General features: G+C 37.6%; 1 protein-coding gene across 3 annotated transcripts; it reads right to left on the bottom strand.

Annotated features, from left to right (window-relative positions):
- On the bottom strand, window positions 1–14,653 carry LOC309484885 (uncharacterized protein). 3 transcript variants are annotated; one of them, XM_082151355.1, is made up of 16 exons: window positions 14,498–14,653; window positions 13,872–13,978; window positions 12,866–12,947; window positions 12,312–12,427; window positions 12,123–12,195; window positions 9,387–9,456; window positions 8,497–9,234; window positions 7,714–7,946; window positions 7,107–7,629; window positions 6,869–6,990; window positions 6,542–6,716; window positions 6,336–6,458; window positions 5,263–6,242; window positions 5,017–5,071; window positions 2,432–4,858; window positions 1–534 (listed from the first exon to the last, which is right to left on the bottom strand). In XM_082151355.1, the coding sequence occupies exons 2-16, from the start codon at window positions 13,961–13,963 to the stop codon at window positions 440–442; spliced, it is 5,904 nt and encodes a 1,967-aa protein (XP_082007481.1). In that variant the 5' UTR covers window positions 13,964–13,978; window positions 14,498–14,653; the 3' UTR covers window positions 1–439. The 3 variants fall into 3 exon arrangements, with proteins under 3 accessions (XP_082007481.1, XP_082007482.1, XP_082007483.1); XM_082151356.1 differs by having other exon boundaries at window positions 6,336–6,449; XM_082151357.1 differs by lacking the exons at window positions 12,312–12,427; window positions 12,866–12,947; window positions 13,872–13,978 and having other exon boundaries at window positions 14,498–14,650.
- Between the last annotated feature and the right edge of the window lie 1,976 nt (window positions 14,654–16,629).

Raw genomic sequence — 16,629 nt, 5'->3', positions numbered from 1 at the left:
TGAGGTTACAAATATCTTTTTAATGAAAACATTAAAGCATGTCACATCAAACATGTCATACCACTAAACCACATTACATGCAAATTGTGACTGCTTAAGCCAAGTTTTGTAACACCTCGCTTATTTTATTCTTTTAATACATTTCTAAAAGTAAAAAACAATAAAACACACACAAATTAAAGAACACAAAGGGATATAGAAGATAAATGTTTTGGAGGGAAGTTTACCGTTTAAACGGTAGAAATGGTCTTTAAACATTTTCTTGAGTTAAAACATTCAATAAGTGTACACAAACACTTTTCCTAAAAAAATGTATCAGCTAAAATTACACTGAGAAATGTATAGAAAAATGTCATAATGAAATAGTACAAACATATAAAACTAAAACTTTTTTTTCCCAGAGATTTGAAGATTAAGACCACTTTGTAGGATCAGTGCTTTACTTCCTCCTGGTACGCCTGACAGGAGCTGCCTCAGTAGAGATGTCCACTTCCTCTACTTTTTTAACATTTCTTCCTCTTCGAGTGGTTGTCCCTGTGAGAAAACAAATGTTAACTTTTCACTCTGAAAACGTGAATAAATGATACAGCACAACAAATTCAAAACAGAAAGCCTAATTATAACATGTACTGTTTGTACATAAAACAGGTCTAAACAGTATATACACATGACACTTGTCAAGCCCATCAGATTTTGTGGCCTTACATGCCACAAAGCTAAATATAAATATTCATTGTGAGATCAAACAGCCAAAATATTTTGTACTTTATTTGATGCTAGTGGGTCCAATGCTTATTACGTCTTTTTGACACAAAGCCCTATTCAGAAGGGCTTTATATATTTCATATTTTTAAAATATGTTTGAGTTCAAATTATTATTACTCAATGTCTGTGATTTCATGTAACGATTTAACAGGACTAGGGATGGGTACCGAAACCAACAATAGTAACGAGACCAAATAAGAACGAAACTTTTGGTGCCTGACTTTTTTTACCGCCCCCTTTAAAACATCTCGCGACACTAATGGTCCAATAATAAAACATCTCCAGTTAACCAGCAGAGCATTCATTTCATTTGTTTGTTAAATAAGAGACGATCTAGCGCTGAAATGTGTTTTTTTTAAATCAAGGTGCTCGTTGCCGCTGTGATCAGTGGCGCTGATACAGTGTTTTCTTTTTTGGCTCGCGCACACCGCACTGTCTTCACTCGGACGCGCGCTTCAATACGTTGCGGAGACACTATTCGTTTCGGTGAAATCATGAAATGCGTCTCCCTGCTTGATATACAACCACTGATGAGCATAATCAAAAAAAAAAAAAAAAAAAAACCTGTACGAATGCGGATTAGAACCCAAAACCTCTGACACGCTTGACTAAAGTTCAAGTTCAGCTGCCAGTGTCGTGGTGAACATGGAAGTCTAGTATTTTAATGCCAACTGCAAATCTTGCATATCAAGTATTAAGTATATTTTTATGAGGCTATACTGTGTGTGTTAAATATTTCTGCTCAGTGTCAGATATTTCTCTGTTTTAAAGTAAAAGTCATAATATGAGAAGACAAAATTTTGATCTTAAGTGTTTTAGGCTACATCAGTAGCCTATTAAACGGCGCAATTTTTCATTTAATCAGAAAATCTTTAAAGATTTAAGTTAATATTGTGTCCAGTTTGGACACACACACACGGGTATTATTTTATTTATAAAGTGTGTGTGCTTTCGTTTTCTTAAGTAACGGTTCAAGAACCGTTTAAAAAATACCGAGTAGGTACTGGTATCGGATAAAACCCAACCCTAAACAGGACTAACATCTCCATGTTTATTACAGAGGTGGGAGTGTTTTCTAGCCGTGGGTTTTACAGAAGATCATATATATATATATATATATATATATATATATATATATATATATAAAATTCTTTCTTTTTTTTTTTTTTGGACAGCATCCATATTGAAATGAAAGTCTGTGAAAGATTGGGCCGCAAAAGGTAACTCAGGTAGGTCAAAAAACATGAAGTGTTAGTATAATACAATATTGGAAATCACATACATTTGGACAGGATTAGATTTCCCAGAGGACTTTTGGGTTTGCCGAAAAAACGTAGGTAATTTGCCTTGTAAGTTTTACTAAGGTTTTATGAGAAAAACACACACATCGCAGATTCATACGGGATTAAAATCACAAAGTACACCTGTGAAACACAAATTTCTCTAACGTCCTCCATGACGACTAGTCCTGTCCAAATAGGGATAAGGACAGAGGTGATAAATAAAATTCACTGAAAGATATGAAAGCTACATCCTATAAAAATAAACTATTTTACAGTCACAAGATGCACAATCGGGTTGACTTAACACCCGTCTTACTAGACCCCAAGGTAAAGTTCTCTTGTATTCTGGAATACACTGGAGACATCATTTATAGAATGCGTACCTGAAACAGACTCCTGAGCAGGTGCTGGATCTGGTTCCTGGGCTGTCTTTTTCTGCCCTCTTACAGCTCTATTAACAGTCTTCTTGGGATTAACCTCAGCCTTTTCTGGTTCAGTGTCAGGCATTTTCTCTTTGCTGGAGACCTCAGCTGGAATTTTAGCGCTGATGGCTGCTCTTCCTCTTTTCTTAGGCAAAGGTTCCTTATTTGAAGACTCGTCAATTACCTCCAGCAAATCATTCCTTTTCCTTTTGGGGGGAGTTGATGCCTTACTATCACTGAGATCTGATTTAGGTGCAGCAGAGCCCACTGCCTTTCCTCCCCTCAATGGCTTGATTTTTATCTGAACTTCTTCAACAGGATGTTCCTCTTTTTTGGCTCCTCTGCGGCCTCTGGGTGGCAGAACAGTTGACTGATTTGATGTGGAGGATGTCTCAGCTGGTATTTTGCCTAACCTTTTGGATTTCTTCAGCTGTTGTTCTACATCTGAAGTAGGTTCAATGTCTTTAGAGACCACCAAATCTGGATTCCAGTTAACAGTTTTTGAGGGTTTATTTTCACTAGCTTCCTTGGCTTTAGAAGATACATTGACTGGGTTGTTAGGGATGTCTTTAGATGAATCCTTCTGTTTTCTGCCACGGCTTCCTCTTCCCACCTTCTCCAGTGCCACAATTGCTGTATTCTCAGCAGCAACCAATTCAGAACCTGCCTGTGTCACGGAATTTTCTTCTCTCTTTGATTCAGGTTCTTTTGCTGCTCGCCTGGTATGTTTGACAGGTTTAGCTGGCTCTTCTGATGAAGCTAAATCCTCAGTAACCTCTGACTCTGCCTTGGCAACTGCTTTACGTCCACGGCTGAAAACCACAGCAACTGGTGGTGCAGGGTTTGCAACAGCACGGCGACCTCTTTTGACAGAAACTTCTGCCTCCACTTCGGTTTCCTTTGCAATAACAGGCCTCTTACGACCAGATTTCACAACAGGGGTCTCTGCTTGTTCAACAAGGCTGACAATGTTCTCCTCAGTCTCATCTGAAACTGTCACCTTTGACTGCTTTGTCTTCCTACTTCCCCTCACAGATTTCACCACTGTTTCAGTGTGTTCCTCGGTCACTGGTAAAAGTGTGCTGGCATCTACAGCTGGTTGGTCAACAACCTCTTCAGCCATCTGTGGTTTCTGCTGTTTGGTCTTTCGTCCCCTGCCAGACTTGATCACAGGTGCTTCAGGCTTATCTTGTTCAACATTCACCTCTTGTTCAACATTCACCTCTGCCGCAGTTTGAGAAACAACCATGGCATCATCATTATCCAAGAGTTGCTTCTTGACTATTTCTTTTTTAGCCTTCCTTCCCCGCCCTGACTTTGCTACAGGTGTCAGTGGCTTTTCAGCCACTACAGCAGCATGAGTGCTGGTTATTTCATTTTTCAAAGTATGGGTTGGCTCAGTTTTCAAGTGTTCCTTCTTTGGTGGCCTTCCTCTCCTAGATCTAGTTGCAGAGACAGTCTCAGTAACTGGTGAAGCCAACAATTTGACACCACCTGGTGCAACAGCATTTTCCTCACAAACAATTTCAGGTGTTTTCTGTTCAAGTTCTTCTGAAGGATGGCTTCCCGCTTTATCCATTTTCTTTCTCTTCCCAGGTTTTACAACAGGGGCTTGGACAAGCTCTTCATTTGGTGCATCAGGACACTGTGGGTCACCAGCATTTATATCATCAATGAGCTCAATTGCAACATCATCTTGTTTAGCTTTCCTTCCTCTCCTGGTTTTGGTAACTACAGGTAGGCAGTCAGGTCTCTCAGTTTTCATGGAGTCTACAGGAACTTGGGAAGCCTCAGTGTTCTTTTCCTCTTCACCCACAAAGTGGTGCTTGGGAATTCTACCACGGGCAGATTTTCTGACTGGGCTGGCAGTGACTTCTGGAACTTCGAGAAGCTTCTTGCCTCTCCTTCCCCTGGCAGGGCTAGAGGGAAGTGGACCTTTTATATTTTTCTCTTCAGTTACTGACAGCACAGCAGGAGGTTTGACCTTGTCATTGTTAGCATTTTTGGATTTCTGTGGCACTCTGCCTCGACTGCCACGCTGAATTTTGTTGGCAAGTGAAGACTTGATTATCTCTCCTTCCTCTTCCTCAGCAGTGGATGAAGTTAGGGTAGCTTTAACTGTTGCGCTGCTATTTTCAGAGGTACAAACAGATTCTTCAGACTGCTCTTCATTTTTCTCATCAGTCCCAGAAAAACAGACATCAATAGCCTCAACTGAAACCGACTCCTCTTCAATCTGGTCAAGATGTGTTTCCTGGGGGATTACAGCATCAATCTCTACATCACTGTGAATAGAATCAATGACTTCAGTGGTGCACTGGGAATCCACTTCAGTCTCCATGGTTTCAACTGGACAGACATTTTCTTTGTCGCATTCCTCATCAAAATCTACGGGATAAGTCAAGACAGCATAAATTTAGCTCAATCCAAGTAGTTAAACGTTGTGTACTTCCTGTTTAAGATTAAACAAAACATACATTTCCCAAATTTCAGGACTGAGAACAACAAAGTAGAGAACATATGTGCATTTCCCAATTTTAACTTACCTTTAGCTGGCACGAATAAAGAACCACTTTCGACTGCTAGAAGAGGCTCTTGAATCTAAACATTAAATATATGAAGATAAATTAATTATATTTGAAAAACCTAGATTACAGAATAACTCTACCATCTATCAGAATAACGTTTACATAGATACACTGCAAGTGTGGCAAAAAGTTCCATTGTAATCAACTAAATTATTTACTGCATGGACATGATGTGCGTTTAACAGGAATAACCTAACCGTTTACCTCAGCAGGCTCAGTCACACCATTTTCTGTTGTCAGGGTAATGTTATTTTCTGGTTCAAGTTCTTTAAAGCCAGTGATAACTTCCTCTGCCATCAGTTTACCGATTACCAACTGATTGCTGAAAGGTTCTCCTTTTTGATCAGGGGTCTGTATTAACTGCTTTACACCAGCCAAGTTCTCCACAGCTTCAACCTTCTCTTTGGGAGTCTGCATCAGCCTTTGAATACCCATTTGATCTTCAACTGGTTCTTTGTATTTGGGGGTCTTCATCAGTTCAACACCAGTTAGGTCCTCTTTGACTTGATTTCTCTTCTGTTTAGGTGTCTTCACCAACCTTTTCAGCCCAAACTGATTCTCCTCCAGGTCTCCCTTTAATTTTGGTGTTTTCATCAATTCTTTCAAACCTGCGAGTTCTTCATGTTGCTCAGACTTTTCTATGGGAGTTTTCATAAGCCTCTGAAGACCAGCTGCGCACAGTACAGGGTTGTTTTTTTCTTTTGGGGTCTGCATCACTCTTTTCACTCCAACCATGTCTTCTACTGGAGCTCCCCTGTATTTGGGAGTCTTTAGGAGTTCCTTAATGCCTTCCAGACTATCTTCCTGGGGAGGTTTATATTCCTTGGGGGTCTTGAGCAGCTTTCCTCTTAAGTCTTCAATTGGTTCAGCCCTCTGTTTGGGTGTCTTCATGAGTCGCTTCACTCCAGTGAGACACAAGGATGGTGCTGCTTTCGGTTTTGGGGTTTTGACTACCATTTCAGGGGCAGCCTCTTCTTCTGTTTGGTCATTGGGGGACATCTCTTGATCTGGAATGATGTCATGGCCACTTGCCTCATTTGAGTTGTCAGTGAGTTGAGAAAGACCTTCATCTTCCAATAAACTACCATCCTGGTTGTCCAAAAGAAGTCGTGTTACTGCTTCATTGTTGTACTGTCCACATTTGGCAGTGGAGATCACACTTATTGGAGAGACAATCATTTCACCTGTGTGGGCAGTGAAAAACAAGGGCATGAAATCAATGATATCAAAACATTACACAGTAGATAACTAACTTGCGACATGTCCAAAACACTAACCCGATTCTTCTGGTGTTCTCATGACTGAAATCTCATCCAAAGGCATCTCAGGACATTCATTATTTATGGGAACAATATTCTTAGACCTGCTGTTGGCTGGCGTTTTGAAAATGTCTGCAACACCTAACAAAATATTAGAATTTGAACTAACAATTTCACAGAACATTTATTACATGCATGTACGTTTTCTTCAATACTGAACAAACCTGTAAAGTCCTCGTCCATTTTCATGTCCTTCTTGAATAGTGCCATGTTGGTGACTATTTTAGGTGCAGCACCAAAAGACTGGTTAGTCCTCACATGGGCTTTGCCAACAACAATGGTGACTGGAGATGCTGCATGCCCAGTGCTGATATCACCCTTCAACCTCTGTGCAGGTGTCTGCATAGGTAATTAAATATAATTTGTAATTAAGTCAGATTAATCAGCCATTCAATGAGCTAAAACCCATCAACAGAAATGAGGAAAAATGAATCAGAACAAAAAAACTTATGGGAAACATTTGAGACTGATAAGAATATTTCGCATTTTACCTTGGGTTTTGCCACCACATTTCTTTTGACTACGTTGCTCTTTGTGGGTTTTTTCTTAGTTGTAACTTCTGTTTGAGGTTTGATCTGACCAAACTTCACAATATCAGCCCAAGAGGTCAACACTTTTAAACAGAGAAACAAACACACATTTTTAATATTTATTTAAACCATCTAAATCAATTAAAGATTAAAACTTCATAACAGGACAACATGAATATAACCAGATTAAATCTTTCACCTTTTAGATTAGCCCGTGACGCTCCACTGCGTCTTGAACGAATTACATCAAGTGCACTTTTAATTGCACTCTTAGGAGTTTTTCTTGCAGAAGACTTCATGCTCTTCCTCCTCAAGGGTATCTTGGGTGTTTCGCACTTCTGAGGCATGTCTTCTACAACGGTCGACTGTACTTCAGACTTCTCCTCCTGGTCCTGGACAGGCGATGGAGTACTGATGCGAGAGACTGAAAACCTCCCCTGCACCCTGGGTGTCTCCGTTAAAGACATGTCTCTGGCAGCCTCAACAACTGAAGTTGATGCTCTTCTAGCAGATGCAGGTGTCTTGGGTGTGGCAGGAGTAGAGGATGTTGCAGGTACCTTGGATGGAGCAGATGGTGACTTTTGATGTTTTGGTGATGGAGTTTTAGCCTTGGTACTCAGTGACTTTTTGGCAGGTGATGGAATTTTTGCAGCACGTTTGGGTGAAGCTTTCTTCTGAGAACTATTTTGAACATCTGGAACAGTTTCTTCAAGTCGAAGAGCCTGAAAATAAAGAAACATTAAAAACCTTTGAAAGTTTTCAATAGATAAATGTTATTGTCCTTAAAAATTGGTTTTAAGTATTACCAAAAGACCAATGGTGGATGCTCGTCGTAGGAGAGATTGAGGTTTCTGGGAAGGTCCCAAACTGTATCGTGGAGTTGCCCCACGGCGGAGGGGGGAATTCGGGGGCAGGCGTTTGTCAAATAGTTCTGGGGTCAACTGTCCACCAAAGGACACTCGCTTTCTCTTTGCTTTTGGAACCGTTACTTCGGTGTGAGATTTGTTTCCCCCACACAGCTCATTAATTGAAGTACCATCTGCAGGACAAACAAAATTATGGTGAAATATTTTTAAATAACGGCATATGTTTGCAACATTTACCTAATTGACAAATGGTGTACATGCCAAGAAAACACTTCTAAGTAGAGCTGCACGATTCTAGATAAATTGAGAATCAAGATTATTTTGTTTCAAACAGAGATCACACTTATCCCACTATTCTGAACAGACAACTAAAAATAAGTAATTTATCAGAGGTTCTGACAAAATGTAATTGCTGCAGTCTATTTCAAATGTTTTATTAATTTGAATGAATTTTATTTATTTTTTAAAATCGGTTTGAATGAATGATTCAATGGCTCACTCATAAATACTTCACTTGTCTCATTACTGGATGGATCAACGTTTTTGAATGAATCTCTTGACCGAATGATTCAAAGGCAAATAAATGTTTTAAACAGTCACCTGTCGCCACCTAGTGGCATAACAATGTAATTGATATAATCGATTTGATGCACCAAGTTATTTTTAAAAGGTGATTTGCTCTTTTATGATCGCAACCATAGACATCAGTGTTCACGGTCTTACCTTTGTTCTTAGAACTTGATGTTGTAGCCTTAATCTCATGTGGACCACCTTGGACTTGAAACCTTTTGCCAGCATTTGATCTTGGGGATGTTCTTGGTGACATTTTCACTTCAGCGTTCTTACCTACTGGGCCTGGAGTCTGAGGCTGGCCCAAAGGCATTTGGAGATCAAGGCTCTGATCCTGTGATCCAACACTTCTCCTTCCTTTCGGGGATTTAGGAGTTTTGTCCTCATGCTGAGGCTCTAAGAGAATTTGCTGGACAACCTCACCAGCACTGAAATTCTGAGGCGTTTTCAAGGGTGTTCTCTTCTTCTGGGAGACAGGAGTTACAATTTTCTCTGTCAAGTGGGTGATGGACCCTTCAGACGGCATATCATCAACAGGTTTCTCTTCCTGATTTGCATTAAATGAGCTCTGAGGGATAGCTGGTCCAGTAATATCTTCAGAACTGGATTTCAAGGATCTTCGCTTCTTGGTAGATGGAGTTGTGACCGGTTTAGAGCTACTTTTAACATCTGCAGCGGGAGCTTCCTCGTGATCAACCTGAGGTCTTGCAAGAGGTGTTTTTGGTAGCTCAGATTTCCATGGTGATTTAGCAACAAGGTCCTGTTTGACCATTTGGTAGAGCTCACAAAAAGGTGACATATTGTCCTTTTTAATTTTGCCATCTTCTGGTTCATCCTCAACAGATTGATCCACAGATGGTGGTAAATTTGACCCATCTTTTAAACAAGTGTCTGTAAATATAGCACACAAGACAATCACAGATATTAAATTATATATTCTAGCAGAATTAGCAAAACTAGGGGGAAAAAACTACTTCAGGAAACATGTTGCAAACAAAGAACTTAATAGAATATCATAGAAAATAAATTTCATGATCACTAACCAAACGAATGCTCTGACTTCCTCTTCTCTGCATGAACGGGTGTGCTTTTTTCCTGCTGGTCTTGCAAAGCCTACAGGATGACAAAATAAAAATTTAACAAAGAAATAAATTATAAATTAACAAAAACAATACCCATCATCTGTCTCACAACACCAGGGTTTTTTGGCGGCTGCTAAAGCAAATTTTTGTCCCGCCAAAGCCTTATTTGATCGTTGAGTGATGTAGATGACTACCTCTCTCTCCCTCGCACATATTAATCAAAATCAATTTGCATTTTTGACATGATGGTAAAAGGTCAGAAGGCCGAAGTTTCACGTGGAGCATTCTGAGGTTTTTTTTCCTGAATTACCGCTGGGCAGGAATTGTGCAAAAAAATAAATAAAAATTGCCTTCCCCACATTCAGCTGACATAAACCACACTTTCAATAAATGAAAAAACCTATCCAGTGATGAAATGTTTTCTTTTGACACAAATCTTGTGCGATGTCTTAACTGCCGGGATAATCACACAACATGCCATACACGTCCACTAATGACACGTCCAATTCGTTAACTGATGACTCATTTGAACCGATTCACTTTAATGAATGGTTAAAACAACTGATCTGTCAGTTCAACACTGTTCAACACCGTTCAACACTGAACTCGTGAGACGTCTGAATCGATGTATAACAAATCAGTAACACTTTACAATAAGGTTCCATTTATTAAACTTTAGTTAACTACATTAGTTAACATTAACTAAGATTAATAAATTCTGCTGAAGTGCATTTCATAATGTTAATTTCACCATTTACTAATAGCCTACATTATTGAAATCAAAAGTTGTATTTGTTAACATTAGTTAATGCACTGTGAAGAAACATTAACAATGAACAGCTGTATTTTTTATTAACTAACATTAACAGATGAATTAATACAGACAGTAAAACAAATGTATTGCTTATGGTTAGTTCATGTTGGTTAACCTAATATATTAACTAAGGATGTCACAATACCAAAATTCCAGTAGTCGGTACCAATACCATTACAATTTTACGGTTCTTAGTAGCAATTTCGGTACCACAGCAAAATCTGTTGGAACTATTTTTCTATTTTATTAAACTATTTGAAACTATTTTTTTTTATTCAGTGATTTTATTATTTATGACAGTAATCATGTAATGAATAATGTAGAGCCAGGCAGTTGTTATAGCGCATACAACCTCGACAGGCTGATCGGGACCCAGACGCGAAGCGGAGCTTGAATCAGCCTGAAGGGGTTGTATTCGCTATAACATTATCCCGCTTATTACATGGCTACCTACCAAATAAATCAATAATTTGACAAAATATTGATTTAAAAAGGAGTTTATTGATTTAAAAACGATTGTATTGCTTCCGCTAAAGAAAATAGTCTGTTCCGTCTCTATGGTTAGAATCCTGCATCCATAGCAACGCTCTGTTTTTCATGGCAACGGTGTGTTATCCTTAGCAGCAGTCTGTTATCAAGAAATAACAGACCGCATTCTACATAAAAATTCAACCAAGCCATGTAATAAAAGTAAATAATACATACAAGTATTGAAGGCTACATGCTGATTAAACGTAAATATTGCTTATAAAAAAATCAAGCGAAAAATAAGCAACCTTCTATGCACACATTATTATTAGTAGTAGTAGTACTATTTTTAATACATGGAGACGTAGCTAAATCTACTCTACAGAAGCCTAATATAATTTTTTCTGTCAATTTCTTCAAGTTAAACCGAACTTTTTTTTTTGATGGGTTGCCGAAGACCTTTGAGTTTCTGTGTGTACGATATGATGATAGTTTTTCTCAAAGAAACGGTAAAATGCTCATGAAGTGACTCTCAGAGTGGCTCCGGAGATGAATTTCATCATATCGTGTGGCAGTAGAGACTGAAAACAGCGCGAGCGTCACTCGTGCATCAGTGTGTGTGTGTGGTAAATGAAACCGCGCATCTGCTCCATTCATTCACACAAAGACCAGCAGAACATGCAGGGTTAATATTTAAATAGTCTTTTTGCAGTTTAATATACACAGACACTAAATACATCGGTTACAGTGCTCCTAATAAAAAAGTTAGTCTGGAGCCCCGCGCTTAGATAAACACAGAAGCAACTAAAAGCAGCTGCCTATTAGTGGGTACCGAATATACCCGGTACTACGGAAATGCTGGTATCGTCACATTTGAAAAATGTCAGTACCGACTTGGTACCAAAGTACCGGTACTTTTGACAACACTTAACTAATGTTAACAAATCAAACCTTATTGTAAAGTGTTACCAACAAATAATTTTACTCAGAACACCTCTGAAATGAGAACGCAAGTGTGCTTACCCAATTTAGCAAGAGTGGTTAGCAAGATTTAGCCTTAATAAACTACATTATTTTCAGATTATTTATGACAATGTGTAGAAAAATGTGTAAAAAAATCATTTTGTTTAGACTGGAGTGAGGTGAAACCAAAATGTTTTAATAAATACAAGTTGTTGTTAGCTAGCTGCTAATTGTATAGTAAAAAAAATTCGGTAGAAAATTAGACTATTAGTTCAAATAAACTTTTCAATGCTACTTTTTAATATTGATATGATTATATACCAAATTAATTATCAGGTCTAGCAAAAAAAAAAAAAAAAAGAGGGCAAGAAAGGATGACAGTGTCTTTTGCCCACCACCGAAGACCAATTTTGACCCAGGAAAAACCCTGAAGACTCACATCAACTACATACCTGAACTGTTTTGTCTTTTCCAACTGTGGACAGTCTCTTCTTCTTCGGTGTCTTTGGAGGTGGGTACTCAAACCTAGCATTATGACAATATGAAACCACACAAAACAAATTATTCCCAGAACAAAGATTCTACAAGAAAGAAAACTTTAATTGTTTTTTTCAAAAAAAATTAATAAAAACCAGACTCACCTGAAAGAACGATCAATGATTGTGATGAGATCACCATGCTTTAAACGTTCAGATTGATTAATCACTTGTCCATTAATACGTGTGGGGTTCACAGAGCTTAAATTGGTCAAAATGAGCTTAAACAAGAGAGAGACAATAAATTAAACATTTAAGTACCTTTTATGAATGTGCCATAGAAAAAAACATTACCGGTGAGCATCTTGAGACAAAATAATGAAACTGACATATTTAAGATATGCCAGTGCAAGTTGCTTTAAAGGGATACTCCACTGAAAAATGAAAATTCTGTCATCATAAAAAAATATAGTACAGGAAAAAAAAATACTATGGAAGTCAATGGTATCTAAAACTGTCTGGTTACTGACATTTTTCTAGATATCTTCCTTTCTGTTCAGCAGAAGAAAGAAATTCATGCAGGTTTGAAACAACATGAGGGTGAGTATATGATGACAGAATTTTCATTTTTCGGTGGAGTATCCCTTTAAGTTAAAACAGCTCAAACATGCATTTTAGTCTATGCATTTGGTCATAGTGTAATATCACAATATAATTACCTCCTTGTTCTCATTCAGCTCTATTTTACAGTGCTCTTTAGACACCTGCGGCAGCTGAATACGAATATCACAGTCCAGCTTCCTAAAAAGGTAAAGAGTCCACATTAAAACGGCCCATTTTCATTTTTGGTGAATGAGAAATATTGAACTATGATGCAAAAATCAACGTTATTTCATTTTCAAACAAATTTATAATTAAAATATCATTTCAATACATTGTTTTGCATGTGGTCTAAGTTGATATTCAAAGATACATGAATCTATCTTCCATTTATTGGAATAATATTCTAGCAATAGCTTCTTGCATTAGTGCCTTAGTTTTTGCAGGCAACATTGTTTTTGTTCATTGATGTCTATAACATATCAAATAAAATAAAAAGTAACAGCATGACAAACCATATATGCACCACACATTCAAGTACATTATTAATTTGTTGTTCAGGATTTCCTTTTTTTTATTATAGCCTACACATTAAACCTGCATATTTAAACAACTTTGTTTTGTTTCATTTGTCAACATTCCCTCTTGTCCACTTTCATAAACCACTATCATCAACGGACAAAACTTAGATAAGTGAATATTTTGCCAAACATAACTGTAAATATACTAAATATATAAATATACTAAACACAAAGGTTATAACCCGTTACATGCATTATCTATGAAATGAGCACGATTACATGTACTTCATGCCGTTAAGTAATAACGCATTCTGATTGGCTGGAGAGATCTCTATGTCAAATTTGACATGAAGCCCGCCTGGCATCAAAAGAAGAACTGTAAATGTTTGGCTCTTGCCATTTCAGATATTTTAAACCAAATGTTAAAGTTTTTAAACACATGTACTTCGATTTTACTTTCAATCATAGTGTGTATGTGCTATAGTAGTAACTGTATCCTTTGATTTTGTTTTCCAAGTGCCTCACTATAAAAACTTGTCAGTAGTTGAAAATATTCACAGCCATCATGTAACGTTAAGCCATTGTAATAAGATGTGTTACTGACCTTCCGAACATACAGGATGCTGTGAGGGGAAATTCAGTCCCGTCTCCTCCTCCATGTCTTTTGATCACGACTATCTTCCCCAGCAAAGGCATTTTAAAACAACTTACCTTGTTTAGCAAACACAAAAGACAAAATAAAATATAATTAATTGAGTGAGTACATTTTCATCAACGTACTGTAAATGCCGTATTTTTACAATAAAGTTTCATGTACATAACTCGAATATCATCAGCGAAGATAAATGCAACAAGAAAAAAATATTATATACAAAGAAATAAGTCTGAATATTCCATACCAATGTATAGTTTCTACATATAGTTCACATTCACATAACAGTTAAAGTTAGCTGCTACACAGTTGAAAACGCAAGATTAGCACATGGCCAAAGACATTTAAAACATTACATAACAGGAAAAAAGCACAGGTATAAATCCACATTTGGCTTCGTTTTAGTGACCGACTGGAATCAAATATTGTTCACACTATTTGTGGCCATATTCACTGAAAATAAAGTTATCGATTTATTTTGATTGTTAACAGAAATAACGTCACGCATCTGTCGTTAGCATAGTGTCAGTTTAAACAGTTCCTTTGTATTCGTGAAATGAAACGTCTGTTTAAGTTACCTAAAGTTCCGTAAATCAAAATGTCAATGTATATTCCATCGATGTTAAGCCCTGATTTTATAATTAAAATCAGATTAATCCAGCATTCGGATAGTTGTCCTTGTCGCTCCTGCCGTTAGCACAAACTACTAGCGCCAATATTAACACTCTGTCTATCTAGGCATCGAGAGTCAGCGCGTGTTGCCGGCATATATCCCTCCGCAAAATAAAATACAATAAAACAACTAAGAGTTATTTACTATATATAAATACAATATCATATAATGCATGAAAATAATTAATCGGAGCCTTATTCAAAGATTCATAACATATAATGCATTATAACAGTGAGGGACTAGTTGTCCTGTCAATCTGCGGAGGAATATAAGGCGCACAACTACCAATGTTTGAAAACTATTCAAAATACCGCGCGAAGGCATTTGGTTGGCCAGTAGTAATACTTGTTACTTGACGTAGCCAATAGGATTTCGTGTTGACGTAACGCGACAGTAAAGGTGGCCAATTAAATCATGGTAAATGTGCAACCGCTCTTTTAAAAAAGACACGATCCGCCCTACTCTGTAAAAGAGGGCTTAGGGCTGCAGGCAGCACAGAAGAGCCGAGTTTATGCACAGTTGCACACTACTATTCCTCGAGTAAACTAGGAGTAGGCCTAGTTAAATTAGGACATTTATGTAGCTTTTTAAGAAAAAAAATTACTGGTGTGCATCTTGAGACAAAACAATGGCACTGACATATTGTAAGATATGTCAGCACAAGTTGCTTCCAGTTTAAACAGCTCAAACATGCATTTTAGTCTGGGACTAGACTTAAGCCTTGTCTGTGAAACCGGGCAGTAATCTACTAACCACTGAATGATGATGACCACACAAAATTAAAATTATGGTCACTGAAATTGTAACTTGTAACTAAAATTGTAACTTGTAACAAAAATGATGGCCACTGTAACTGAACGAATAGGTACATTCTTTTCGTTTTATTTATTTTTAATTGCAGAACAAGAACAAATACAATATTGTTGTGTACAAAATGAGTTTAAAAAATACTACAAAATTAGATATCAAAATAAATCACTTACCTGTACAGTAAGGAATATAAATATGGATAAATTCAGATAAAATAATAAGTTACATTATTTCAAAATATCATATAGAAAAAACAAACATCAGTATAGCCTATTGATTATTGCTGTGTAGGTCAACCAACACAGCATGACACTAGAAGTGCTAAAGTCTTGGGTTCGATTCCCAGGGAATGCATAATGGTATACCTAGCGTCTGCCAAATGCGTAAATGTTAATGCTGTTGTAATTAGCAATATAATACTAAGTATCTAGGGATAAGTGGTTTTGTGGTACTAACAAGGGTAACAGGCTCTTTTATTTTATCTGAGTGAGGGATAATAGTTTCTAACTTGCCTCACTTATGAGTCAGTGGCCTAATAACAATACATTTCCATTGAAATATGATACGTAATCAATAAATGAAATAATTAGTATTTTTAAATATTTAAATTATGTCCAAGAACTGTATCTGAAATTAAAAAGGGTCAAAGAATTCTGATAAACTCTAAAATAATGGACAATAAACAAATACTAAACTGTCTATGTAAGAAATTACATTATGTTGCACACATTATGCTGGCATTATTGTAAAACTCCAGACTGAGTGATCTTATACCACCCTGAGGGATGTATTTTGTCATAATGACCAACTGACAAATATAGCTTACTCGCGGAGGAGGAATCTGTGTTTACATAAACAAAGGCTGGTGTACGAACTGGTCTCTGGTAAGCAGTCACTGTCCTGAAGCGGTGGAATATTTGCCGACCAACCGTACTACCTGCCTTGGGAGTTTACAGTTGTGTTTATTGTGTTTATTGTACATCCCCCTGAGTGCTAACACTAGCATGGCTCTCAGGGAACTACATGATCAGAAACCCTGGCTGAATGGAGAGGTGCGGTGTCTTCTGAAGGCACAGGACTTAGCATTTAGGACAGGAGATGCACGTGCATTGGGAGCAACGAGGAGGGAACTAGAGGTTGGGATCAAGAGGAACTAAAGGTCAGGGGCAAAGGCTAATTATGCTCGGAAAATGCAGGGTCACTTTTTCACCAATGATTCCCGGAGAA

The sequence above is a fragment of the Leuciscus leuciscus genome (genome assembly GCF_965113295.1).
Source record: "Leuciscus leuciscus genome assembly, chromosome: 21".
In the NCBI taxonomy this organism is placed as follows: Eukaryota; Metazoa; Chordata; class Actinopteri; order Cypriniformes; family Leuciscidae; genus Leuciscus; species Leuciscus leuciscus.
This window is presented reverse-complemented; position numbering and strand designations above follow the sequence as displayed.